This window comes from Lagopus muta, chromosome 8 (genome assembly GCF_023343835.1).
Source record: "Lagopus muta isolate bLagMut1 chromosome 8, bLagMut1 primary, whole genome shotgun sequence".
Taxonomy (NCBI): Eukaryota; Metazoa; Chordata; class Aves; order Galliformes; family Phasianidae; genus Lagopus; species Lagopus muta.
In genome coordinates this window covers 36,542,955-36,570,126 of record NC_064440.1, presented here as the reverse complement: position 1 = coordinate 36,570,126, position 27,172 = coordinate 36,542,955, and the positions used below count along the sequence as shown (strand labels likewise).

Sequence of the window (27,172 nt, the reverse complement as noted above, 5' to 3'; positions counted from 1 at the left end):
TGTATATTCAAGTCTATAAATTTTTCAGTCTTTAAATTCTCAAGTACTGAATACTTTAGGCAGCCTTTTCAAGTTGATCACAGCCGTTGTGTATTCAGCTCTTTGAAGCAGCATCAATATAGATACAACATCTGACAACAGCATCCTGCTTTATTAAACAGATTTGACATGATTAGACATGATTTAAAAATAAGATATTTTTCCTAATACTAGCCTTCTGGACCTCAGTACAAATGTCCTGATGGCAGGATACTGAGGTATCTTTCACTGCACAACATGCACCATTGGCAGACAATCAAACCTCACACAACACCAGATTATTCAAATGAAAAAGCTCAAAGAACTCATTATCACATTAGCCAACATTAAAATGTTGTATGCTACTAGCTACATGAAATGTCTTCTGTTAGAAATGCTCACTTGATGTATTGTACTGTCTTGGCCTTCAACCTTTCTAATTGTCTGGCTTTTTCATGTCAAAATGATTTTTATTTCCATCAAGTCTCACAATGATCTGCCTACAAAAATTACACAGAAGGCTCTCATCCTGAGAGTTCTGCACAAATCTGCTGTCAAGATAACCCAGCCTACCTTGGGCAACCTTATATCCTGTTGCTAGCTCTTCTGTGAGGTAAAGGAATTTGCAGAAAAGCAGCTAAGACACAGTACACCTACAACCCAGGATGGGTCTTACACGCCACTCAGACTGGGATGCATAGTACTCATAAATAGTGTCAATGCAGTATACCAAACTATTTATCAAAACAGGAAAATATTTTGTAGACATAAGTTATAACTGGACTAGCACATAATCATGTATACTTCAAAAACACTTTTTACTCAAAAGCTCTTAATTATGCTTATATCCTATATTTAAAAACATACAAAAATCATTTTAATTCATGCTTCAAAGTTCCTTCAGTCATCTCTGTGGCTTATGAGAAAAAGTAACCTTTGAAACGACTGCATAATTCAGTAGTGTAAATAAACATCTTACTCATGTTTTCTTCATCATCTACATCCATTGTGAAATACTTCTGATGGTTTTTTTGGCTGGCAGAGACTGCTGCTGTCTGAAAAACAGGAAGTGGAATATTTAAGCTTTAATATAACCAACGTACAAGGTAAAGCACTAGATCTCCTTGAAAAGCAGAGGTCTGGGCACTAATTTTGATTTGGACTCTCCATGGCTACTTCTGTAAGCGAAAGTATATGTTGCAGAACTGCAAATTCAACAAAGTTTGCAAGAATTTGTTTGCTGAATAGTGAACTTGTGAGAGGTAAATTATGTTTTTCCAGTATGTGACTGTGTGGTTCCAGTCTTGGTGGAATCTGGCTAATTTCACCTATGACCTGATACAAGATTCTGTCACAGCATTTGTGATGACCACAGCCCAAGCATCAGTGTACACTATATACCCCATAATTGCCTTAGGTATAAATCACGACGAGTCTGTTCTTTACCTTACTGACCACTGAGAATGGGCCTATCTAGAAGCTGAGAATTGGTTTATGTTACCACTTGTACAGTAAGAACTCAACGAAGATTCATTTGTGAAAGCAATACCATCAGGGGCCAGGATATCTGTCTTGACATGGAACAGAATGTATGTCATTTTGAAATCCATCCTAACAAAAAACCTGAAACTGTACTGATCCATATAGGAAAAGGCTGTGTTTACATGAGGACGCACTGCAATTTTAATGTGTTTAATATTGATACCGTAGATACTAGAACTCATGCTAATCCTTGTATTTGTAACTTCACCAAAATAACAGGGTGTGATTTTACATCTATTGTACCTGTCACCTCATATCAGCTACTACAATCTGATTACACACAGATCCAAGGTTTACTACCAGTTCATATTGGAATGAATATTGCAATGGTGAAGTTCTTACAACGTGATGACCTGAAACAGTTATTGAAGTAATCCAAAGAGAATGGACAAAGAACTCTGATCACAGTAGACCACAATGTGAAGGAAATATATTGAATAATGGAACGGGCAAAGAGAGATGGAGAACAACAATGGTGGGATGTTCTTTTAGATGGTCACCTGCTGCAACAGGGCTCTGCAATATGATACTGCATCCTACTGTGGTTATTTTGATGTTATGCCTGATCTGCTTACTCTTAATAGCAATCTTATATATTAGAGTTTGGAAAATAGCAAGATGATTAGTTCTAATACATTATTGCAGTCAATTAGCAAGGTAGGCTAGAAAGATAGCTCTCCTATATTAGAAATGTTTCGTAGTTTGTGCAAAAACAAAAGAGGGTAAAAAGAAAAAGAAGGGAAAATGTGAGAGGTTTGTTTTTGCAGTAGAAGCTCCCAATATTTTCTGTATGTACTATAGGCCTTCACTAAACTTATAACCCTCGTGAAATAGCTGTTTTTCTTCCACTAAGAAAGTTGCTGAACAGAGTAAAAAGTCAAAGATTTGGAGCATTCTGACTGGGATAGAATTGACTTGGGTACAAGATAAGGCAAATATGCAGGGTTGGGAGAGAGCCCAGCACAGGACAGAACAGACATGCTCACTCTTGGAAATATTGCTCTCCTATCTCCATGGGAAAATACAAAACATATCAAAAAACAACAGGTTGGTAATGGACCTTATATGGAAATGTGACACAGCAACAGTGTCGGGGAGATTGTGAGCTGAGACGCTGAGCCAGTGAGCGAGTGCCAGGAAAGCATTACCTGCGTCGGATTTAGGGTACTGAACGGAATGAATTTCGCTGAGCAGTGCGCAATTTCTCCCTTGCCAATAGGGGGCGCGCGTCCGTTATTGAGATAATGATAAACTTTGCTGCTATCACTAAGACCTTTGCCTAACCTGAAATTTTTGGCTCTGAGTGTTTCTCACGAACTACAGCTTCTTTTTTTTTTTCTTTTTTTTTTTTTTTGATCTGAAAGAGGATATAAAATATTTTATCTCACTACTAGCTAGTGGTGGTGGGTTGTATGGGAACTGCTGAGTCACGGCCTGAACCTCTGATTGATCACCTGAGGCGAGCCATGAGTCAGCCAGAGGAGCACAGGTGAAGGCAATGACCTATTTAAGAGCTGGCTACCAGAGGGGAAGGATCTCTTCTGGAGAACACCTCTCTTGGTGTTTTCTGGTGAGTTCAGCCAAAGGGTAAGCTCTTCCACTTATTCTCTTTTTGTGATCATTGTCTACTTTGCCTAATTCTCTTGATTATATTGTGATTATAACATCTTGATATCTATTGATTATACATGGGTTTTTTTGTTGTTTGTTTTTTTAAGGATGACAATTTTCATGAATTAAATGAAGCAATGCTCTTCCCATGGGGAGCCGCCAGTGTGTCTCAACATAAAATTAATGTCAAATCCATTCTGCAAGTTAACATGCAGGTAATTCAAGCAGTCAAGATACTGACAATGCAGTTGTTTACCCAGCACAATACTGATGTACATTTTTTTTTTGTACATTATTGTACAAAATTTTTGTACATTACATACAAAAATTTTGTACATTATTTTGGTTAAAACTAGAGCTGCTATTCCTCTTTAAATTGAGATGATAGATGTAAGCCCAACATCAGCTGAAGGACAGAATGAGTAACATAGTCTTCTCTCCTACACATTAATTGTGCTCATTTCTTATTATTAATCAAAACATTCAGACTATGTTACATATAGATTATCTGGCTTTGGGAAAACAATTTTACTAACCACTGAAACTTCTGCTCTTATACTCAAGAGACACAAATCTAAAGGTGAATGTAAGCATCTAACATAACAATGTAATACATTCAGCATTTTGCTTGTAAGAAAGCGACACTTTTAACCTAATCAAAAGCACTCGTTAGGGGGTGGTTTGTTTTGTTGCTTTTTTGTTGTTGTTTATTTTTTTCTTCACAAAGAAGAGTGTAACAAGACCAACAACAAAGTTCCTACATACATTTGTCAGGGGCAGTGCAAACTTTCAAGTGGCATGAAATTAAAATAATAGGCTTACACACACTTTTTCTCTCAAGACTCCCAGGAGCACCTAAAACAAATCACAGGATTTCCTCCATTTCCAGCCCCCCCCCCCCCCCCCCCCACTCCAATTTAAAGATGGTATGTACAAAATGACTATATTATCTCTATTTTGCATACATAATGGCTTTAGGTAAACCGTGGGTTTCTGACTGGCAATCTCTCTTTCCATGCCTCTGTGATCGTTCACATTGCGTACTACAATCTTTCCACCGGCCTATAACAAATCCTGTTTTCCATTTAGTGTGTGTAATTCAAAGAGCGTTTAAGCCCATCGCTCAGGCCTGGTAAAGAGGCATGCTCGCATCTGTATGCTTATGCTCTACACACATGTTCTCTTCCCTCCATCTGCTCATCCCCAAAGAAGACTGTGACTGTTGTCATTTGGACTTCAGTTGCCTCTGGATTACATGCATACACTGGGAAAACATCCCACTTTGTTAATGGGGCAACTAGTAAGTTTCTAAATAAGAAATTGTAGATTTTCTTATTAAACAGTATGTGCTACTAATAAGGCTAAAACTAACACTGTCAATTGCATATAATATGTACAGTATTGTGTACTGTTACATACAATAATTAAGAGGAAAAACTTACCTGTACTAACAGCAGAAGTAACAGTGATTCTGTGAAGACACAGCTCAGGTAGCACAGTCAAAATATACCTGAAATCTATCTATGGAAAGTTTTTGGTTTTGGTTTTTTTTTTTTTTTTTTTTTTTTTTTTTTTTTTCAGGCAAAAGAAAATAATATGTAAAATGACTGTGAAAGCCCAGGTGTTTTTTTTTTTATCATGGCTGTGCATATTTAATGACAAATCGACTCATGAACACACCAGCTATTTTGGAATAAGAATTAAATTCTAACATCTCCGAAGTGTTGCAAGCATGTTGCTCATAGTGCAACGTTCAGCTTGGAAACAAATTAATCTCCCTTTCCCAGCCTTACTGACATATACTGTACATGTGTATACAGTACATCCTATAAACTATGTACTTGTTAATGATCTTCAGGATTTTAAAACACATGCTCTTTCCTTAAATCTCTCCAAAAAATGGTGACTCCACCATCTTCCTGGACAGCCTGTTCCAACTTCTACCCACTCATTTAGAGAAAAAGTTCCTCCTAATAAGTAACCTCAACCTCCCCTAGCACAACTAAAGCCATTACCTCATGTCCTACTGCTGTCACATGGGACAAGAGACCAACCCCACCTCTCCACAATCTCCTTTCAGGCTGTAGTAGAAAGCAATAAGGTCTCACCTGAGCCTCCTCCTCCTCACACTGAACAATCCCAGCTCCCTCAGCCACTCTCCATCAGACAAAAGGTGCTCCAGACTCTTCATAGCACCATTACCCTTCACTGGACATGTTCCAGGGCCTTGATGTCTTTCTTGCAGTGAGGGACCCAACACTGAATACAGTGCTCGAGTTGCAGCCCCAGTGTTGCTGAGTACAGAGTGATGCTCACTTCCCTGCTCCTGCTAGTTGCTCTATTTCTGATACAGGCCAGGATGCCGTGGGCCTTCTTGGGCACACTGCTGGCTCATGCTCAGACAGCTGTCAGGGATGTTAATCCCCTGATCCTTTTCTTTCGCATAACTGTCCAGTCCCACCTTTGATGATCCTTGGTTTGTTGTGACTAACACGCAGGACCTGGCACTTGGTCTTGTTGAACTTCATCCCACTGACCTCAGCCCAGTGATCCTGTCTGCCCAGATCCCTCCGTAGGGCCTTCCTACCCTCAGGCAGATCAACACTTCCTTCCAGCTTGGTGTCATCTGCAGTCTTACTGAGAGTGCACTCAATTCCCTCATTCAGATCATAAATGAAGATACTAAAGAGGGTAACTTCTTTAACTATTAATTGAAACCAAAACATATTATTGTTTAAAAAAGAAGTGTTTGAAAAACAGGGATGCAAGATGCTTCTAAAAGAACAATACTCCAAAGAAGGTGATGCTTTTTAAGCATAGGAGTATAATAAATACATAAGTAAGCTAATTATTAGAGCAAGGACTGGAAACGTTGTTGAATGATACAGTTTCCTTCTGAGTAAAGAATCTTCTAGAATAATTTATTTTGGTGTGTACGAAACAGTAAAATAAAACACTCCCAGAAAATAAAATGCTTAGAGGTATCAGGCAGTCAGGGCATTCGTGTCCTATTGAATTACTAAGGCCTAAACAGTAGGCCTTGAATCAAAGTTGACCAATACATAAGTCTCACAACCCAGCGTTACATATTATTAGTATTCGGTCATTAGCAAAATATGTATGATCATTAGCAAAGTATGCAACTTGGACAAAATGTCTCACCAGAAAGAGATAAGTAGCTTAGATAAAGCACTATGAAAGTGTACTAACCTTTCCTTGCTTAGAAGCACAGTGTCAAGGCCAACGAGCACACAAACTTCCTTGGTTCTTTCTTGAACCCTGGCCAGGCTTGAGGTGGAATCCAAAGAGGAAGAATGAAACCAGCTGTTTCTGCCTGCCATGTAAACTTGTTTATTCAACAATACAAAAACTGGACCCACTTGCAGCAAAGTTGCACCTCCCAGTTGCCAAGAAAGGCTCTCCAAAACTTTGCTGTGGCCAGCACTGCCCAGTGACTGTGGAGCTGGGTGGTGGTAAAGTATTAGGGTAATGAATCTTTCTTAATCACTACTGCTAACCTTCTGTAGTAATGGTTAGGCGCATTGCCTACTCTGTTTTAGCATCATAGAAGAACCATAGAATCATAGAATCAGAGTTGGAAGGGACTTCTGAGGGCCATCCAACTCCCCTGCAATGCACAGGAATACCACAGCTAGATCAGGGTGCCCAGGGCCTGATCCAGCTTCGCCTTGAAAGTCTCCAAGGATGGGGCATCAACCACAACACTGAGCAACCTGTTCCAGTGCTTCACCACCCTCACTGTAGAAGATATTTTCCTCACATCTAAGCTTAATCTAGCTTCCCTGAGCTTGAAGCCATTTTCCCTTCCATCACCGCAGACCCTGCTGAAGACTCTGTCCCGTTCATTACTGTAGCTCTCCCCTTTTGATACTGCTACTGTCTGTCGTTCAGTACCACAGCAAGAATAAATGTAAACTAGCAGTAACAGAATTTGCTGTAGGCTAATGACACTCTGAACATTTGCTCTGCACAGCAAACTCGTCCAACACAATGCTGCTGGCTGCACATCGGACATTCCAAGCCGTTCTGATATCATATCCCTCAGTTTGCAGCTCAGGTGATCAAATCTGCTCTAATAGCACCATCTACTGTTACTCTATGCAAATAACTGGTTCTACATTCAATGTTCCATTGACCAAGCAAGCCTGGAGCTCAGCTCAAAATAAGAAAAAAACTTACGACGCAGAATTGTTTTACAGTAAACTATTTCTGAACATATATTTATTACGAAGTTTTGTTTTAGCCATCCACCATCCTTCGTAAGAGCCTTCTTCAAGGGCTAAATTTTTAATTTTTAACGTACATTATTTCTGAAAGATTCCTTAAATATCCACAATTGTCAGAAATATACTTAAGATGTGTTTCCTCAGAAAAAGTTGTAGTCATTCAGACAATAGAACTGAGAAATCTAGACCTCTGATTAAGTAGTATTCATATTTTTGTCATAATTTAAAAGATTATAGTTGCAGCTGTTGAATTAACCCAATAGTTAATTGGAAAATAAACCTGAAAGGCTGTTAAAGCAGGTTAAAAAAAGCCCCAAACACACTGACACTATTTAAAAAGTCAATCAGGTAGGGAAATAGTTGGCTTCAGGGACTGGACTTAGAAACTGGACTGATTTCCTCCTTCCCCATTACATTCATTGATTAAGCTCAAAATTGTTGGACTTGGTGATCCCCAAAGGTCCCTTCCAACCTCTGTGATTGTATGATTTTTCTAGAGCCACGCACAGCACCACATCATCTCTCGGCCAGGCACCAGGGCTTCACAGCTGTTGGGTGTTCAGACATGGGATAAATAGATTTTGCTGCAATTTAGCAATCAATTTTATTATTTTTTTAATTGCATTGCATTGCACTGCATGATGATAAACATTGAGCTGACTGGATTTGTGATTACTTGTGATCCTGCAGCAGCAAAAATGCGCTTGGAGTGGCAAAAAGCAGGGAGAAGTGTGAAGAAGATGTGTAGGTTTTAAAAAAGCAGGAATGAAGATAAAATGGCAGCAGTGATGAACAAAACTCACCGGTTCTGAATTCTGTGGTTCACTAAAACAGTACTTTATTTGAAGGACACAGTTTAGGGTGCATGGGGAATGGGTTGATGGTTGGACTAGATGATCTCAGTGGTCTTTTCCAACCTTAATAGTTCTATGATTCTATGTCATCTTTACATATTTATTTTATTAACAAAGACTGAATACAAATTTTTGGTTAAATGGCTAAGAACTTTTACGTAAGATGAGCATCAACTTGATATATTTGTGTATTTCTTAATATTCTCTATATTTTCAAATTGTTTTGATTGGTTGTTCTAGAAATGGTTTAGTGCACCAACTTTTTAAGTATTGAATGACTATGCCAATACATTAAGATGAAATATCTCCATCCTATCATGATAAGCACGCATCAATTAAAATACGAAGCACCATGCTATATATTTATAAGTATGGTCTGCTTACCTTTTTAATTATTAGGGACACATGCTGAGTCTGCAACCTGCAAAAAGAAAGAACACATAGCAATTTTATTTTCACAGATGCAACTCCTGGCCTTAAAAGGGACAAATTTCTGATTTGTGAGAATAAACAGTAAAAATCTGCACATAAACAATAATCAGCAGTATAACAGTCTCAGATGAAATCCTCTTGTAACACCAGTAAAGAGAGCAGAAAAAACACCATTCTGGATATTCCTGGTCAGGGAAAAAAAACAAAAGGACTCAAATTGCTCAGTATTTGGGCCAAGGAAAGCACCCCAGGGGTACAGGAAGCTGTGATTTTATTTTATTGTTTAATTTCAGTATTAAATTTTATTTATAGTGGCTGATTCTAACCCATACAAACAACATCTCACATTACACATCCTTTTTGAAAAACATCAGTCTCTTGATTATAATATAGACACCATCTTGCATTCTCCAGAAGCCCCTGCAAGACTGGAAAACCCCTCAGCTACCAGCACTAGGAAGGGAAACAAAAGGCAGACTTTGGGAAAGAAAGATACAGGGTAACAGAATGGACTAGCTCTGCAAAAAATCTGTTCTATTTCCACACACATGCACATTAAATTGCATTCTTGCTTAATCGGGAGCAGAATGATTTTGCTATTACAGATGAACTCCTAGGTACAAAAGGACTAAAGTAGTCCTGACATTCAGCAAATTACAGAAGTCATTTTCAAAGCAATAGAGCGTTTCAGTCAAGATGCAATGTTTTGCACAAACACATGTGCAGTCGAGTAGTTATTTAGGGTGGGGGACACAACCTGTACCTGGGACAATATACAGCCACTGCTGTAAGAGATTTTCCCATTTCCATCTTGCAAGTCAAAATTCCACACTATTCCACAGCCCACAAGAGGGTGCTGGCACACTGCAACATCTTTCAGTAAGCAAACTAGATCCAAGTTACACAGCGCAAATAGTACAGCATTTCAATTTCCCAACGCTGCATGGCAGTAATAACAATTACCTAGAAAAAACAAAGCAATAGCATTTTGGTCATACCATGAACTACTAACAACATTCAAAAGCTGAATGCAGTGTCAACTGGAGTCAATTTCCATGCTGCAATAGGCTACATTCAACCACACTGAACTATAAATCGACATACTGTCAATGCTGCATTTATATCCCCTTTCTTATTTCCTCAAACTAGTAGCACCATATGTACAAAAACTCCTTCACTAGTAATGCTAAGAATACAAGCTATAAGCTATATGAAATTCCTGTATTTCTTCTGGCATCACCCAATGAAAAATATATTTTTTAAAGATTTTGTCAAATCTTATTCTACATAAGCATTTCTTTAAATAAAGTTATAATTCATCTCTAGACAAAATGTTAGTAATTTTCCAGTTTTTACATTAACATGAACTGGAGTTGTTTCACAAATCATATTCCTTATTTGTCAAATCACCCCAGCTGATAATTTCATGAGTTTCAAATAAGCTAAACAAGCATAATTCATGAGAACTGGGACTTCAAATGGGTTTACTAAGTGCAAAAAATCCGTGTATATATTGACAGCTGTAGACAATTTCACAGTGTAAGAATAATCCCAAAAACATGACACATAGAGAACAATTATACAGTCCTTACATTATTTAAGAGACCAACAAAATGCAAAATAATCCCAAAGTTTATTATAGCTCTGTGGCTAAAGGCAACAGCCCAAGTCTAGGAAAGGATAGCTGGAGTGGGTTCTGTCGCCTGCTCTGTTACTGCAGACCATAGCAGCACACAGGACCGGGCAAGCTGGATGCTGAAGAAAATGGCAGTTCTGTTTTGCTCTTTTTTTAAAAAAAAAAAAAAAAAAAAAAAAAAAAAGTTCAATAGCAATGAGCACACCAAATTGTAAAACAACATTCTTCGAATATTGCATCTACATTTCATAGAATCTTAGGATGGTTTGGGTTGAAAGGACCCTTAAGATCATCTAGTTTCAACTGCTATAGGCAGGGACACCTCCCTCTAGACCAGGTTGCTCAAATCCGCTTCCAGCTTAGCCTTGAATGCTTCCAGGAAGGAGGGCTCCAGTCCTGCTGGGCAACCTGTTCAAGTATCTCACCATCCTCACAGTAAATAATTTTTTCCCAGTATCTAGTCTAAATCTCCCCTCTTTCAGTTTAAAACCATTTCCCCTCATCCTGTCACTGCCTGCCCTTATAAAAAGTCCTTCCCCAGCTTTCCTGTAGGCCTCCTTCAGATACTGGGGAGCTGCTACAAGGTCCCTCTTTAGAATGAGCCTACTCTTTAGAATGAAGAGCATCAGGTCTCTCAGCTTTCCTTTAATACTCTCCCAGAAAAGCCACATGTTCAGACACCAGTTCAGGCTCTAGGTGCATTCTCTCACCAAGAGATGACTCTGTCTTGAGATGTTATGGCTCCCACACCAAAACCAGCAGCACAAATATGCATATGAAGTTCAGCCTCCAGCACTAATCCTGAAGCCTTGTACAAATCCATCTCTGCTGCATGTGCTGGGTTTGGTGAGGCAAAGATTTTTTGCTGTAGGAATGTAAGAGTTGGCTGGAAAAATAAGATTTCTAACATCTCAAAGCTGTAAACACTCTGAATATGAAAGAGAGGAGAACAGTCTTTGGCTATAAAAGCAAACCTCTCACATTCCCCACTTCCTACCTGGCTCTGCCTGGTAGCAGCTGCACACTCCATGGTTTGCTCCAGCCATGACGTGCTTCTCTACCATCTTTTGCAAACAGGGCCTGGTGTCTGTTTGCCAGGACTCCTCCAAGCAGCTCAGCACCTCTGAGCAGCAGCTCCACATTGCTACTTCCCAAAAAGCAGTAAACAAATTCCTACTCCCTGATGAATGGCAGGAAATGCCCTGAAGACAGATGCTGGCACTTGCTTTCTTAATGGAAATATGATTGCCATTTTCATACCTACTGTGACAGAGCAGTAAAACAGACTTGAAAACAGAAGCCATAGAAGAGCTCTTTTTCACCATATGGCTAAAACAAGTAAAAGGCAAAGCAATCACAAGCAAGGAATAGCAAAAGCAAACTAGGTTGGGGATAGCGGGTAGGCAGCACTCACCACAGCTCTGTTTGGCTATCAAACACAGATTTGTTCAGGGACTTCCAAATGAACAGGTTTTCAGAGAAACCACACAGATATAAGAACTGGGAAAAGTGCTTTATCCAGTCTGCCTCCCCACCACCTCCTCCACTCAGTCAACTTCAACTTTAGTCATCAGTGCCAAACTCTCCAGTCACTGAAGACTGTAGAAGATGGAAATCAAGAGACTTCCAAGCAGCTTCATGTCTAAAACAAACAACAGCTGGTCAGTTTATTCACAGAAGAATTAGGAGACATATATAGTGTGACAAAGGATACTTGAAACCTGTTTGAAGAAAGGGATTTAGGACATCTTACAGCTCGGCAGAAAACATTTCAAGCCTTTAACCATATGGTAAGAACTGAATCAGTGGTCTGATAACTCAAACTTCATTCCATGTACTGCATCTCACATCTACAAACAGTATTTCCAATTACTGTCCCTTTTAAACCTTTCACAGGAGAGAGATACAAAGAAGCATAGGCTGCTAAGGTTAGTTGAGTCCTAACATCTTTGAGAAAAGAGGAAGATTTGGTACACTCCTTAAGCAATGGAGATCTCCTTCCTTGAATGCAATTAATTTTGTGGCTGAGCAGGAGTCAGCATTCCTGTGATCCCAACACTTTCCTGGCTCACTTGATGCAAGGTGAAATCTCATTCTTACATCAGCATTAGATTTCAGTATTGCTGGCTTTCATGGAGCTGTACTCTGTTGCCTCAGCTGAATGATAAGTGGAGAACACCAGGAGGATGCACTCAGTCTACCTACAGAGAAGAGCTTTCAGTGCTGTGAAACATGGTTCTGCCAATTAGTGAACATTATGTCGGTATCCACAACCATGCTGGATATCATTTAAGAGAAATAAAGAAAAAAAGCAATCGTGCCTCTTGGCATTTGTTGGAAGAAGCATTTTCTGGAAGAAAAAGGACACCCAATTACACAGATCTCTTAAGTGCCCGCACACAAAGGCAGGAGACTCCTACATCTAGAAATGAAACTATTTGCAAGAACCCTACAAATGCAAGATGAGTGCCTGGACACACTCACCACAAGCCATGTGAATAAAGAACAAAAATGACAGTGTCTTTAAGTATTTACTTTCTTATTTGAAAAGTACAGGTAAGCACAGACATCTCACAAATATGTTATATCTACCATCACCTGCTCGTTCAGGAAATGATACAGCTGAGAGGCAGAAAGTTCCACTCAAAAATGAACCACTCAGTTCATTTTTGCCCAGCTTACATCTTGACCCAAGTTATTTCAAAAAGTTTCTCAGAGAGATCAAACACAAGCTCAAAAAGATGGTGTATTTTTCATGCAGATACAACTTTTTCCACTGATCTACTTCCTTCTTATCATCACAGCGGCTAGTTATTTATTAATTTACAGCCTTTCAAAACTCAATTAAAGCAAGCATCTGAAATAAAACTTTATTCTTGTCTTTACTATTGTTTAACCTTGCAGATGGCTCAGCACCTTAGCATCATACAGTTGTTCGCTCACACTCACCTCTTCCCAGTGGATGGTGGAGAGAATTAAAAAAAAAAAGCAAACAGAAAAACAACAAGTAGAACTCATGAGTTGAGATTAAATTATCATAGAATCATAGAATCACCAAGGTTGGAAAAGACCTAAAAGATCATCCAGTCCAACCGTTCGCCTATTCCCAGTAGTTCCCACTAAACCATGTCCCTCAACACAACATCCAGTCTTTCCTTGAACACCCCCAGGGTCGGTGACTCCACCACCTCCCTGGGCATCCATTCCAGTGCCTGACCACCCTTTCTGAAAAGTAATACTTCCTCATGTCCAGCCTGAATCTCCCCTGGCGTAGCTTGAAACCATTTCCTCTGGTCCTATCACTAATGACAGGAGAGAAGAGGCCGACCCCCAGCTCACTACAACCTCCCTTCAGGAAGTTATAGAGAGCAATAAGGTCTCCCCTGAGCCTCCTCTTCTCCAGGCTGAACATTCCCAGCTCCTCAGCCTCTCCTCATGTGGCCTGTGTTCCAGACCCCTCACCAGCTTTGTTGCCCTCCTTTGAACACGTTCCAGGGCCTCCATGTCTTTCTTGCAGTGAGGGGCCCAAAACTGGACACAGTACTCTCACTAGTGCTAAGTACAGGGGAACAATCACCTCTCTGCTCCTGCTTGCAACACTGTTTCTGATGCAAGCCAGGCTGCCATTGGCCTTCTTGGCCACCTGGGCACACTGTCGGCTCATGTTCAAATTACTTACTAAGGCAGAGAAAAGGAAAATAGTTTTCACTAGGCATATACATATATATACATATATTTATATATATACACGTATATAAATAGAAATGAACATAAGAAGTGATGTACAAGTAACTGTTTGCCACCCGCCAACTGATGCCCAGCTAGCCCCCAAACAGCTAGAGAGCAAGATTAACTCCCACCCCCCTCAAAACTCCTTCCACATGATGTCATATGGTAGGGCCACATCAAATGGCCTTGGCTCTGTACAGCACTGCTTAGCAGGCAACAAATCAACACTGCTTTTCTCCTAGAACTGAAACACAGCATCATACCAGGCAATCTGAAGAAAACAATTCCGTCCCAGCCGAAAAGAAAACAACTATTCACATGTTCATTCCCCTGCTTGAACACAAGCAAATACAAGCACACACCAGCTGTTAAGCCGATGCAGCTGGCTGGGATTTTTTGTTGATTGCATTAACTTCTATAATTTGTCCATTGGGCATTTTATACATCACTTTCTCCTTCAAAGAAGGAACTCTTCCCACTCCAAATTCTCACCACTGGCTTCCAAAGAGATAGGTTACAGAGCTTGCCTTCAGTTCGATGCAAACTCTGAACAGCTACCTAGGCTTTGGTCCCCATGCTTTCTCCCACTGTTCCCAGGAAAGAGATGCCTTCACGGCAGATTTTGTTCCTGACCCCATAAAGCTATAGCGTTAGCCTAGAGTTGAAGATGTGACATGTTTTAATATATCGACTGTCCAAGAGCAAGTATCAGCTTGCACCCAAAAGTTCAGTGCAACTACATAAGTGCAACTATTAAACAACAGGAATTGGGACAGCATCCACAAGCAGAAAAGAAAAAAAAAATTAAGGATGCTTTTCTGTAAATATTCAGTAATACCCAAGCTACCAACTAGGACTGCTTTAACTGCAGTCATCAAATAGGAGAACATTCAAAGATACTAAACTGTTCTGCAACAAATCAAATGTCAGTTATTTTTTCAAGTATTCTGTCACCAAAAATGGCTTTGTATACTCACAGTAAGGAACTTTCCTATTTCCATGGGATCACAACATCTCATTTCTAAGAACAGCTACTTCAGAAGAGAATGTGACTGAAGACAAGAGTTATTCATGCTAGCAAAACATCTTCAACAGCTTTAATCTCACTTTTTTTTTTGATTTCACTATAGCTGATGTTTAAACATTGACTTTTTCATTTTGCTGTTTTAGGCACTAGCCAAATTGAAATAGTACAACAGTACAACCTCAAGAATATGCAGCAACTTTGGAAATACAAGGGAATTTTAAAAATAATTTGAAAATAATTTACCTCTTCTTTAACAGTGCTTTGGAGAAAAGAGCTACAAAAAATAAATTAGTCTACTAATTAGTCTACTACAGTCTGTGGGTGACAACGCAGGCTAGAGAACCCATGGGGAGAGGACAATCCACTTGTCCCAGCCAGTTCTGGTGCTGGAGATCTTCCATCAGGACACCAATGTTCCTGCACCTACCAAGAAAGCTGCAGAAGTGGCTGTCCCTGTTACAGTGAGTGACTGAGGGGTTCTGCTCAAAACATCCCAAAACAGACACCTAGAAAACTTTCAGAATATGTTTAGTGTATCTTTAACACACAGTAGAGGAGTGCAAACCATTCTATGAACAACAGCTGTCTTCAGAACAAACCAGCCTCATTACTTTCATTCTTATTTCCTCCCTAAGGAAGAGATGATTCATGTGAGCCACAGGGATGTTTTACATCCTAATATTAGGCTTCATAAAAATGGCTCAAAAATGCAAGTTCAGTAATGGGATGCAAAATATTTAACACACAGTGTTCAAAAGCAGCATGTTACATCCTGCACTTGGAATATACGATTGTCTCCTCTATCTTCTGCCTCAAGGGAGCAGAAAGCCAACCACAGGGAGTCAGTCCCTGCAGAAGCTAAATAAAGTTTATTACCACAAAAATTACCATAAAGTTTATTTTCTACTCATAAAGGTGCATTTGGCCAGGAACATTGTGTTCCTGGGGCATAGGGACTGCTGGAGCAATATCTCAGTTACAGGCTTCTACTTTCAAACGTAGACTGCAATGGCAGCTCCTGGTGAAGCCAAGTCAGCCCCTGACTCACAGGGATCAGACAGATGAAGCATGTCAACTGCCAGCACCTAGCATGAGGCACAATTGGCTGGGAGCCCCTGGGATGTTTCCATAGCTTCAGAAACAAACGTTTAGTGCCTGATTTAAAAGCAGAGCACTTTGTACAGGGTTCTCTACCTACAACAGAGAAGATTAAAAAACCCCACCTAGTGACAAGATCCAAAGGGTAGGATTGTACCTCCCCCTCAAACAACTGCAGGAAAGACATCTTACATAGCCCAACCCAAGAACTTATATCATTTTATCAGTGAGAAGATTAGAAAGCAACTTGATTGAAGTTTACAATGTGCAAGTAAAGATAAAGCAGCAGAAGAGTGTGCTGAAGCTTCAGTAAAAGGAATATATCAAGATAAAATGTAGAGGCTGGAAACAGAGCTTACCACAGATGTTGTATCTGTACATTCAGAACATATCCTCTGAAACAAATTAGTGATGGTTAGTGATGCTAACCATCCTCCATTCGTCTGCAGTCAGACAACATTTTCTCCCACGGGGGAAGCAGCACAAAAACTGCAACCGTTGAGCACACAAGCAAGGAAGCACAAGCTAAGCACATGAAAGAAAAAATCCGGATTGCAGTCATATCCCAAAAGCCCAAGCACCCAACAACAGCAGTCAGCATTCTGCTGTCACAGCAAACTGCTCAGGCAGACAGAGAGGACATCACTCGGTCACTGAAGGCATGTGATATGCTTTATTTTTAGATTTCTTCCTGAAATAAATGTTATGCTTTTAATGTGGGAAGGTTTCAGAGCTTTTTAATCTCTCACTTTCAGCACACACATTACAATAGCTCTAGACTGCACAAGGAAGCTAAAATACCACTACCGAAAGGTGAATGAATCACACTTTGCTGAACAAAGGACCAGGGTGTGATTAGCTAGAGATCACCTTTCCGGGTCAGATTTTTCTTCCTCTGTTTCCCTACTTATGCAGACACTGCTTTTGTGCTCTTAGCGCAGGTAGGGATCATGGGGACCGATGCAGTGAAAGATGGCAAGCTGAGCTACTGGGGAACTGAAAACCAGCAAGGCCTCCCTTCTGCCTAAGTCTCAAGGGGCCAGCTGAGCCCAACTTCTTCCCTTCCTCCATACACCCAAACACCAGCCCACAGCAGTTCCCCCAGATTGGCTGCAAGCGTCCTCCCAATCCAAGTGGTGGAGTGGGACAATGGGAGGAGGGACTCCAGCCTAGCAGCAGGTCCTGTGCCTGCCCCACCGCTGAGATGGGGCAGAGACATGAGGGAAAAAGGGCATTGCAGGAACTGCCTAAACGGTGCTGCACGCTCAGAAACCAGCATCTGATTTTAAAATGGGTTTTTATCTCCTGTGAGGCTGCTACCAGGCTAGCACTGCATGCAGGGAGAATGCACAGCTAAGCAATCCAAACTTGAAATATTCAACATCTCTAAATGAAAGTCTTATTGGCAGAATCTACTCGTATGTTGGCAGATTCAGGATATGTGTGCATCTCATCACTGCAATATTTCTGAAAGAACCAGCTGCTGGACTTCCAAGAATAAATAAGTGCTGTCTTTGACTTCTAAAACCACACTTCTACTGCCCCTCCTCCCCCATAAAAATATGTGTAGATGTGAAGAATTACAAGCTAACTTTTGAGGATGCTCAGCTTCCTCCCCTCTTCAGAGCTTCTGGAAATTTTCTTCAGGATCTGGCAGCTGATGCTGGCACTAGGGGATATCTAGTGTCTCTAAGACAAGACTCACTCAAACTGCCTTTTAAAGAGTAGTTCCTTGTATTACTCATTATTACATATCTTTCAATACTTTAAATGAGATCCTGACCAACATCCACTTCACAATTCACCACTTTTGTTGATTTGTGACTTCATATCTTTTCTACTCTTGTTTTACATACAAAAGGAAAAAACATAATCTACAAACTCCTTTTTTTCTTTAATCAAGCAGTAGATAGTAAATAATTAACACTAATTTTCTGATGTCTTTTCATTTTGTACATAAATAAAATTTGATAAATAATTGTCCCGCTCCATTGCTTTTCTTTGGGGCATTTTCTCCACACTTAGAAGAAAGGTTTACCAGCTTTACCTGGAAATGCGTTGAATGAGTACAGAAAGATAACCTGCATAATCATAATCTATTAAAATAAATTACCATTATCTCCTAAAAAAAAAAAAAAAAAGTTGTGCATTATCAGTTTACTAGGTACTTGGGGTGTATCAGCAGAGCGTTAGTTACAAGAAGTAACACTGAGCTATCTAGATTTTCACACGGCCTTTGCCAGCATCCCACTCTCAAGAGATGACACATCTTTCAAAATGGTCACTGTTATCAGTCAGCTGGGGAAATAACAGACTTGGAATTAATAACTTGCATAGATAAAAATAAATCTATATGGTATCTGATAGAACTCCATTATCATTAACTAGTTCTGCAGACAGGAGGCTGACTTCCGGAATGAAGGAGCTAGAGAGGACAGAGTTGCGCCAATGGGAATTTTCTGTCTGGAGAAAACTTATCAATTCAGTTCCTCAGAGCAGAGATTTTCCAAATCCAACTGCAGAAGGTCCTGAGAAACTTAATCCAACTTTGATGTTATTCTTGCTTTGAGCAGGAGGTTGAATGAGAGATCACCAAAGGTTTTTCCCAAAGCTGTTTCCTGTCGTTGCACTGGAACGTATTTGACCAGACCTTTGTCGTGAGCTGGTGGCTCAGAACCAGAGTAGACTGGAAACAGCATTAGCGTACCAACCAGCTGTCCTACTAGTGCGCAGGTCATCATTCAGACAGATTCAGGAAGGAAGCAGTAGTACTAGATACAGTGCTATTAGGAACTTAGTGCATAAGGCATACCGAAGTCTTACAGGATCCTGCGCATCTTTCCATCTCAATGAAATTGGTATCATTTCAAAGGACAATGCAAATATGGAACAAATACAGGATGATATGCAGTGTAGGGAGTTTCAGGAAAGCATCCAAAGAGCTGTACAGTCTAAGAGAACAAACGGCCATGCCAAATACAGATGGGAAGGAAAAACAAAAGTGATTATCTGACTTGAAGCAGAGCCATACAGATCTAAACAAGGCTTTCTGTATAAAGGCAAGCAATAAGCAAAGCTTTTCAGGCAGAAGTGATAAGGGCAGAAGATGATGGCACAGCAAGGATTACACTGGATGAGCCAGGAGCTCCTTTATCTTCCCACAGCCTTCTGGAAAGCATTTCCAAGCAGTCCCAAAGGAAGAGAAGCATGAGCATCCCACCTGTAGCATGAGAGGCAGCAGCTGCGTGGCTGCTGCACTAAGCCACCAAGCCAGCATGGAGAAGTATGGCCAGCCTGCTCTGTGCCCCAGTGTGAACCAGAGAAAGAAGCTGAGAGCAGCGAGAGCACAGAGAAGCATCTCCCACAACTCTGCTGAAAACTAGAGAGTTCTCTCTCTCTCTCTCTCTCTCTCCTTCCATCCCTGCCCACATCACCCTGTCCAAAGCCAAAGCACTGCAGTGCTGTCTAGACTGCCTGCAGTGAGTAATGGTGCCTAAACCATCCTCCCCACCTAATAGGGCACATATACTTACAAATGACTACAATCTCCCTCCTCTGCCTCTGCCACTTTCCAAACATACAGAAATACATACAGGATTTAACCATGAATCCCTAAGAATTAGAGAACAGCAAATGGTTTACAGAGAGTCAAGCACAGCTTCCTGTACAGATATTATACAGACAGTGTTACATCTGCTCCTGAAACACTGGGGAAATTCCCCATTGCCATTGCTCACAGGTGAGCAAATAAGATATAAAATTTGATTCAAGTTCACAACAACAGAACTATAGAGTGGAAAACAGAGCAAGTTAACACAACCAAGACTAACAATGAAACAAGGAGTACAGCAATTCATATAAGAAAAAAATGCGCTTATCAAGTAGGACTTAAGATTATGCACATACCTTGGAGACACTTCACTGTATCTGAATTATTTTTCTGACTAATTTTTATTCTAATACTAAACTTAAAAACTTCTACAAATGCATGATGCATATGCATATACTGTGTGCACTTTCTCTGAAGTAGGGAGGAAGGCATTCACTAAGAAATTTAGGCAGCTACCTGCTCTCTGAACAATATCCAGAACAATGTGAACACACGGTGAACCAAGAAACCAAGATTTCAGCTCCGAGGAAAAAAAGCTCAACAGACTCTTAATGCAGGTCCAGAAGTCATCTGTTCAAAACTACCCACCTCACACATATCAAAGCAGTATTCACTACCAACAAAGCCAGAATGCTGAGAGACATGGACCTGTTGGAGCGCGTCCAGAGAAGGGCCATGAAAATGATCCACAGAACAGAACAAGGACAAGCTAAGAGAGCTGGGGCTCTTCAGCCTGGAGAAGAAAAGGCTATGAGATGACCTGATAGTGTACCATAGTACCTAAAGGAAAAAAGGAACAGATTCTTTAGCAGGGTTTGTGGTGACAGAACAAGGGAAAATGGCTTCAAGCTTTAGAAGGGTAGATTTAGGTTATATAAGGAAAAAACCTTTTACGGTGAGGGTGGTGAGGCACTGGAACAGGTTATCTGGTGATGTAATGACATGACCTTCATTAAACCAGAAGACTACCATCCTTTTATCATGATTCAGACTGGGTCCCAGGATGCTGCAGCAAAGAAACTAAAGAATGTTAAAAGGGACTTTGCATCCCTTGGAAAGATGTTGAAGGGATCAGCGGCGCAGGTACTGTTCTCCTCTGTCGTCCCAATGGGTAGCTGGGACCCAGAAAGAAGGAGATGTCAGATAAACAACTGGCTGAAGGAGTGGTGTCTTGATCAAGGCTTTGGGTATTTTGATCTTTGAGAAACAGGGTGTTTGAGAAACAGGGTATGTGGGCTTCTGATGGACTCCAACTGAGCAAGTGGGGCACTGAAGAAGTGCAAGTGGGAAGAAGAGTTAGATGTGACAGAGAAGGGCTGGGGGATGTTGCCACTGTTGGTGATTGCAGGGAAAAACCTCTTCAGTTGTCCCACAGGATTGTGCAAGGCCTCTTCGAGAAGGTCATGTTGCCGATACCCTGTTCAAAATCTTGCGTTCCCTTAGGGGTAACTGCACCTGCTGCTTCCCTAAGGTACCTGTATTCCAATGCACATAGCATGGGAAATAAGCAGGGTGAGCTGGAGATTGTGTATAGTCACAGAGCCATAATCTCACTGCAATCACGGAGCCACTGTGGGACAGTTTGCATGAGTGCAATGCTGTCATGGAGGACTATATCCTTTTTAGGCAAGACAGGTAATGTGGAAGAGTTGTCCTTTATGCGAGGGAACAACTAGAATGTATTAAGCCCCACATGAAGGACCGTGAAGAATGTGCGGAGAGCTTGTGGGTAAGAATTAAGGCGTGGGGTAGCATGAGCAACACTGCTGCGGGGTATACTTTCAGGTCACCAGATCAGATGAAGTTGATGAAGCCTGCTACAAGGAGCTGGAAATAACCTTGCAATCCTGAGCAGGGCCACATTCCCACTCTCTCTTGGCTGCAAAGCCAGGTGGAGGCTTAAAGACTCAGGTGGCCTGCAGCACATCCCAGGAAGGGCTCGTTCCTGCAATGCACTGAAGATAGTTTTCTACTCAGGAGAAGCCAACAAGGCAGGGGGTGCTTCTGGATGTGAAGGTTGGGGGCAGCTTGGGATGCAACGACTGTGAGTAGTGGAGTTCAAGATTTTGAGTGGGAGCAGGACTGCTACCATGGACAATCAAAGAGCCAATTTCGACCTTTTCCAGGACCAACTGGGAGGTGTCTCGTGGGGCAGAGTGCTAGAAAATAAGGGAGACAGTGAGAGCTGGGCAACATTTAAACTGCACTTCTTCCAAGCTCAGGATTGGTGCAGCCCTAAGAGTAGGAATTTGGGGTGGCAGGAGACCTGTACGGATAAACAGATTAGATTGAAGGGAAAAAGGTCTGTGAAATGGAGGAAGTGGGACTGTTCTCTTGAGAGGGGTATAGGAGTGTTGTCATGGCCTGCAGGGCTGCATCAAGGAAGACTAAAGCCCACCTGGAGCTAGCAAAGGAGATAAAGGGTAATACGAAGGTTGGGGGTTTTTTTGTGGGGTTTGTTTTTTTTGTTTTGTTTTGTTTTTTGTTGTGTTTTTTTTTTGGGGGGGGGGGAGGGGTTGTTAAAATAAAAGGAAAATGTGGGTCCTTGCTGAATGAGGAGACTATTCTGATAACCAGGGTATGCTAGGAAGGTGGAGACGCTGAATGCCTTCTTTGCTTCAAGACTCCTCCTCGGGACTCCTGGACCCTAGAGGGAAGAAAGAAAGCATTCAGAAAATTGAGAGCTACCCTCTGGCTTAGACGAGGGTGGTCTGGGAGTGTCTCGGTGGATCAGTGTGCACAAATCCATGGGCCTTGATGGGATGCATGCATGCGTGCTGAGGGAGCTGGTAGAGGGTGGTGATCAGTGGCACAGAGCCTGGTTGGAGACCTGTGACTAGCGGTAGTCAGTGCTGGGTCTGGTATCCAGTTCTGGGCTCCCCCACTACAAAAAAGACAGGGATTACCTGGAAAAAGTCCAGCGGAGGGCCACAAAGATGATAAAGGGCCTGGAGCATCTCCCATATAAGGAAAGGCTGGGTGACCAGGATCTGTTCTGCCCTGAGAAAAAGAAGACTAAAAGGGGATCTCATCAATGTTTACAAATATCTTAAGTGTGGGAGACAAAGGGACATGGCCAACCTCTTTTCAGTGGTCTGTGGGGACAGGAGAAGGGGAAATGACCATAAACTGGAGCACAGGAATTTCTGCACCAGTATGAGAAAGAACTACTTCACGGTGAGAGTGATGGAACACTGGACCAGGCTGCTCAGAGGGATTGTGGAGCCTCCTTCTCTGGAGATACTCAAGACCCATCTGGATACCTACCTGTGCAGCCTGCTATAGGAAGCCTGCTTTGGCACGGGGATTGGACTCAATGATCTCTAGAGGTCCCTTACAACTCCTACAATTCTGTGATTCCATGGTTGATGCCCTGTCCCTGGAGACTTTTCAAGGCAACCTGATCTAGCTGTGGTGCCCCTGTTCATTGCAGGGGAGTTGGACTAGATGGCCCTCAGAGGTTCCTTCCAATTCTGAGAATTCTATGATTCTGTGATGAACAATGTACACCTGAAGTCTAGCAAACTGCTGGAACATGAGGAAGCTGTAAGCTAAAACTATTACTAAAACTATCAGTGGATGTAAAAACGCATATATTTTCACTTTCTTGTGAGTGCATCTAGGGGATGCTTGGTGCTTTCAAATTGCTCAGAGAGCTGCACTGTTTGTATGTTTCACAGAAGAGCCACCATAGTTCCATATCTGAGGACCCATATGGGTCTCAAACCATCATCTGCTTGACTTAAAATTTTGGAGCAAAAAAAATGACTACAGGTTTAGTTAATACTTATACCAGATCATTGTGGCTCAACAGCAAGAGCAGCATACATTTTACAGTGGCAGCACAGTACTGAATTTTAAGTTATTTACTTACTTAGTAGACTTCAGTGCCCAGCTGTTCTTCTGGATCCCCTAATGAGAGCAAGTCTGCAGTTAAGCACTGTTAGTGCTTTCTGTCTTTTCTCAGGCAAAGGGGCTATCCTGTCCTGATTAATATGGTTACACTTTGCTTTACGCCCAATTTTGACTATATCCGTACACTGAACGTAGGCAAGACTTCACAGGAAGATAGGTTTGCAAGAAAGGAGGTGGCAAGAACAAAGACAAAACATTAGTGTCAAGGACCAGAGCTATATGAAGGCAATTGGGAGAACAATTATTTTCCCTGCTTTATACCATTGCACTATAAAAGCTATGAGTTCAAAATATTAGGTTTGTTGATTTGTTTTTTGTTTGTTTGTTTTTTCCCTTTATGATGCAAAGCAGCCCATTTCATCCATGCTATCCTATAGGTCAGATGATACTCTGGCAAAAGAATAACAGTCAATAGCCAAATTCCTCAAATGCAATGTAGCTTTTATTACAAGAATTGAATATTGTATTTCTAGTCTCTTCCGTGTTCACTTAGTGCAGTCAAGAACTATTGAGAAAATGCTTCCAAAGATGTTGTGAAAGCTTACTTAAGACAAGAAAGCCTACTTTCTTTTAAAGAAAATTTCTTGAATGAGTTACTGTGGAAAACACAGACTGAAAGACAACTCTGAAGGTGAAGTGGGCTTATGCCCAAAGAGTCAGCAAAAGCACTAATGCTGAGGGAAGCCACATACATTTGTAACAGTAACAAAACTACAGTAGCAAAACAGGCCTCAGAAGTATCATGGTCCATCCAAAATCGAAATCTTGCATGTTGACCGTTAAAACAAACTGTACCCTACATGAAATGCAGGTTGCTTTGTCAACAGAAACAAGAAAGTCAAAGGAAATTGAAAAGGAACAAAGTTGGGAATATTGTCTAAAAATGCTGAGAATTATCTGGACTGCCAAGAAACTACCCATCCTGATAATGAAATAGAGACTCCTTCCTGTTCTCCTTGGGAGGGTTTAGCACCAGACGACACACAGCAGGGAGAAGTGCTAAGCACCTTGCAGAACTCCTGCAGCGACTGTTCAGCACCGCGGAGAGCTACGGCTCCGGAACACTGGCAACATGGCGCGCGCCCAGCGCGCCCCTCAGCACTGCGGAGAGCAGCCACCCCAACTGCGACCGCGGCCGGGGCGCGCTCCCGCGAGTCACGCAGCAGCACAGCCCGACTGCGCAGCTCCTGCGGGCCACTCCGCACAGGCAGTAGGAGTGAGGTGCGATCCTCCCGCACCACAGCTCTTACCGAACATCTCGGCAGGGGTTTAGACGCGAGAAGCGTCTGTCCCGGGAGACATGCGTAAGTCAGTTGTCACCTTGATCTTTTCAAGTCAAGACCCTCCCGGAAATAGAAAAGGGGAAAGACAAACAAACGTCAAGGCAAACTTCAAGTCATTAAAAATATTTCATACTTTAAGGAAATTTTTTCCACACAAAAATTGCTCTTGAAGCACAAAAGAAAAAAAAATAGCAAAGTCAATTATCAGAAAGCATTTTATGCAAGTACAATTACACTATCTATCAAAAATATAAACAAACTATCATCTTGGCAATAAAAATGAGCAGAAGCCCAGACGAGTTATTTTACTTCCAGGCAAGATTATGTACAGATCTTACAAGCAGTGAGCTTGGCTCTTTTGTAAACTCAGAAGCAGGAGGAAAAGTCTGTAAGAAGATTATGTTAATGCTATATTTAAGCATATGTAAGGACAGTGAATGAAATTCTGATTATACGCCCAATCCAAAAAAGGAAAAAAAAAAAAAAAAAAAAGGCAACAAAACCCCACTCAGTTACTAATAATAGCTTTCAGGAGATAACAGAAGAAAAACTAGGTTGCATCAGAAAAAAAACAAAAAACAAAAAAACAAAAAACCACACAGTAGTACTCACTGTCTCTCATGACTTGCACTCATGAGTGCTGGAACCTACAGAAATTAATTTTCATACAAAAAGATAAACTACCCAAAGGCTTTCAGGCTAACAATCACTTTGCACAGGCATAGCAGTACACATTCTAAGACTTCTTTCCAACTTTTTGTCACTGTTGAAAGACAGAGCTGGGTTTCGCAAAACTTCCCAGATTTTTGCAAGGAGACTCAAACACCCTGGAAAGGCTGACTACACACAGTTCTTGCCACTACAACATTGCCTCTAGATCAAGCACATAAGGATAGGCTACAGTGTCACAACTGGATTTTCTGCAATTTCTTTAGCCCAGGTGATTTTGTCCCTTCACCTTTATTAAAGCTTCACTTTATTAAAAGCTTTAAAAACTCTTCCTAGCTCTCCAACTAGACCTCCATGCCTTTGTTCGACTCAGTTGCATTTTCCTGTTTCACACTCTTCAGAGCTGCGAACTCAGCAAACAGTCACAAATCAGTTTCTGATTACTCAAAGGTTCATTAGCGATGGTGGTACAAGCCTACCACAAACTCACAGATGGCAGATGTAGCCCCCAGAGCTCACCTTTGTGCTTGCTGGCAAACAAAGTGAGTCCAAACATGCTCCCAGACACGTGAGACAAAGCACAGAGCAGAGATAACCAGGGGATTGACTTCAGTCAGCACACTCCTGATTCCAATTAAAATGCTAACATGCACACCAAAACATTATTGCCAGAATCACTGCTTCTAGTTTCCAGCTCCTCTTTGTTATCAAAATACAGTATCACATCATATTGAACTTCAGAATATTGCCTGGCATTGGTCAGTAGCAAAACCATAGAATGGGTGGGTTGGAAGGACCCCAGGGATCATCAAGTTCTAATTCCCCTGGATAGACAGCATCTGTAAAAACACTACTATAGGAATGTCAGTATAACACACCTTAAATAAGAGGAAAGCTCATCTGCTCTCTGCACCTGAGCAATGATTTCACTGAATGTAAGAGTGCTTCTAACCAAGAGACAGGCTGCATTTCAAGAGCAGACAACAAAGCCAGTCTTCTGGGGTAATGGAAGTGTAGTGCCAGAGAGCTGTTCTGAAAACCTTTGTGAGGAGGAAAAATAAATTAAAAATAAAAATAAAAATAAAAGGGAATGCATTTTAGCCTACCTGGAAAGGATTATTCTTTGGTTTACTGTGGAATATGATCATAATTCAGAGCAGACACGCAGCCTCCTGTCCTGTCTGCGCCTCCACATCTGCCACAGAGCACATACATTTTGTGCAAATTACAGGTTCAAAGGGCTGAAAACCTCCATGGATCAGTGTCCAAAATGGGATGTTCAACCAGGTCTGAAGCATAAGTTAAAAAGTGCTACTAAAATTTGAGTAAGAAAAAAATACATACGCTATCCCTCACAGATTAAAACCACCACAAACACAATCTCTTCTGACACACTGCTGAATTCCCTCATGCAGAATCACTGAAAACACATAAAACATGTACGCTGCAAAGTTCTTTAAACTTGATTAAAGACTTCCAGGACTAAACAAAAAGGCAAATA

The 27,172-nt window shown here is 41.2% G+C and overlaps 1 protein-coding gene across 11 annotated transcripts in view; it reads right to left on the bottom strand.

Moving 5' to 3' along the window:
- The window catches only part of ADARB1 (adenosine deaminase RNA specific B1), a 146,312-nt gene that overhangs the window by 37,432 nt on the left and 81,708 nt on the right, over positions 1 to 27,172 (bottom strand). For 5 of the 11 annotated variants that reach the window (XR_007378445.1, XR_007378444.1, XM_048952509.1 and 2 more), the window contains 2 exons: positions 8,657 to 8,693; positions 998 to 1,073 (listed from right to left, as the gene is read on the bottom strand). Coding sequence is in view for 9 of the 11 variants with exons in the window: in XM_048952509.1 (XP_048808466.1) it covers positions 998 to 1,073; positions 8,657 to 8,693 (113 nt within the window). In the remaining 2 variants the exon portion in view is untranslated. Of the gene's footprint in view, positions 1 to 997; positions 1,074 to 6,381; positions 6,478 to 8,656; positions 8,694 to 9,467; positions 9,668 to 11,337; positions 13,866 to 27,172 lie in introns of those variants that run through there. The other 6 variants (XM_048952517.1, XM_048952510.1, XM_048952511.1 and 3 more) reach the window with 6 other exon arrangements.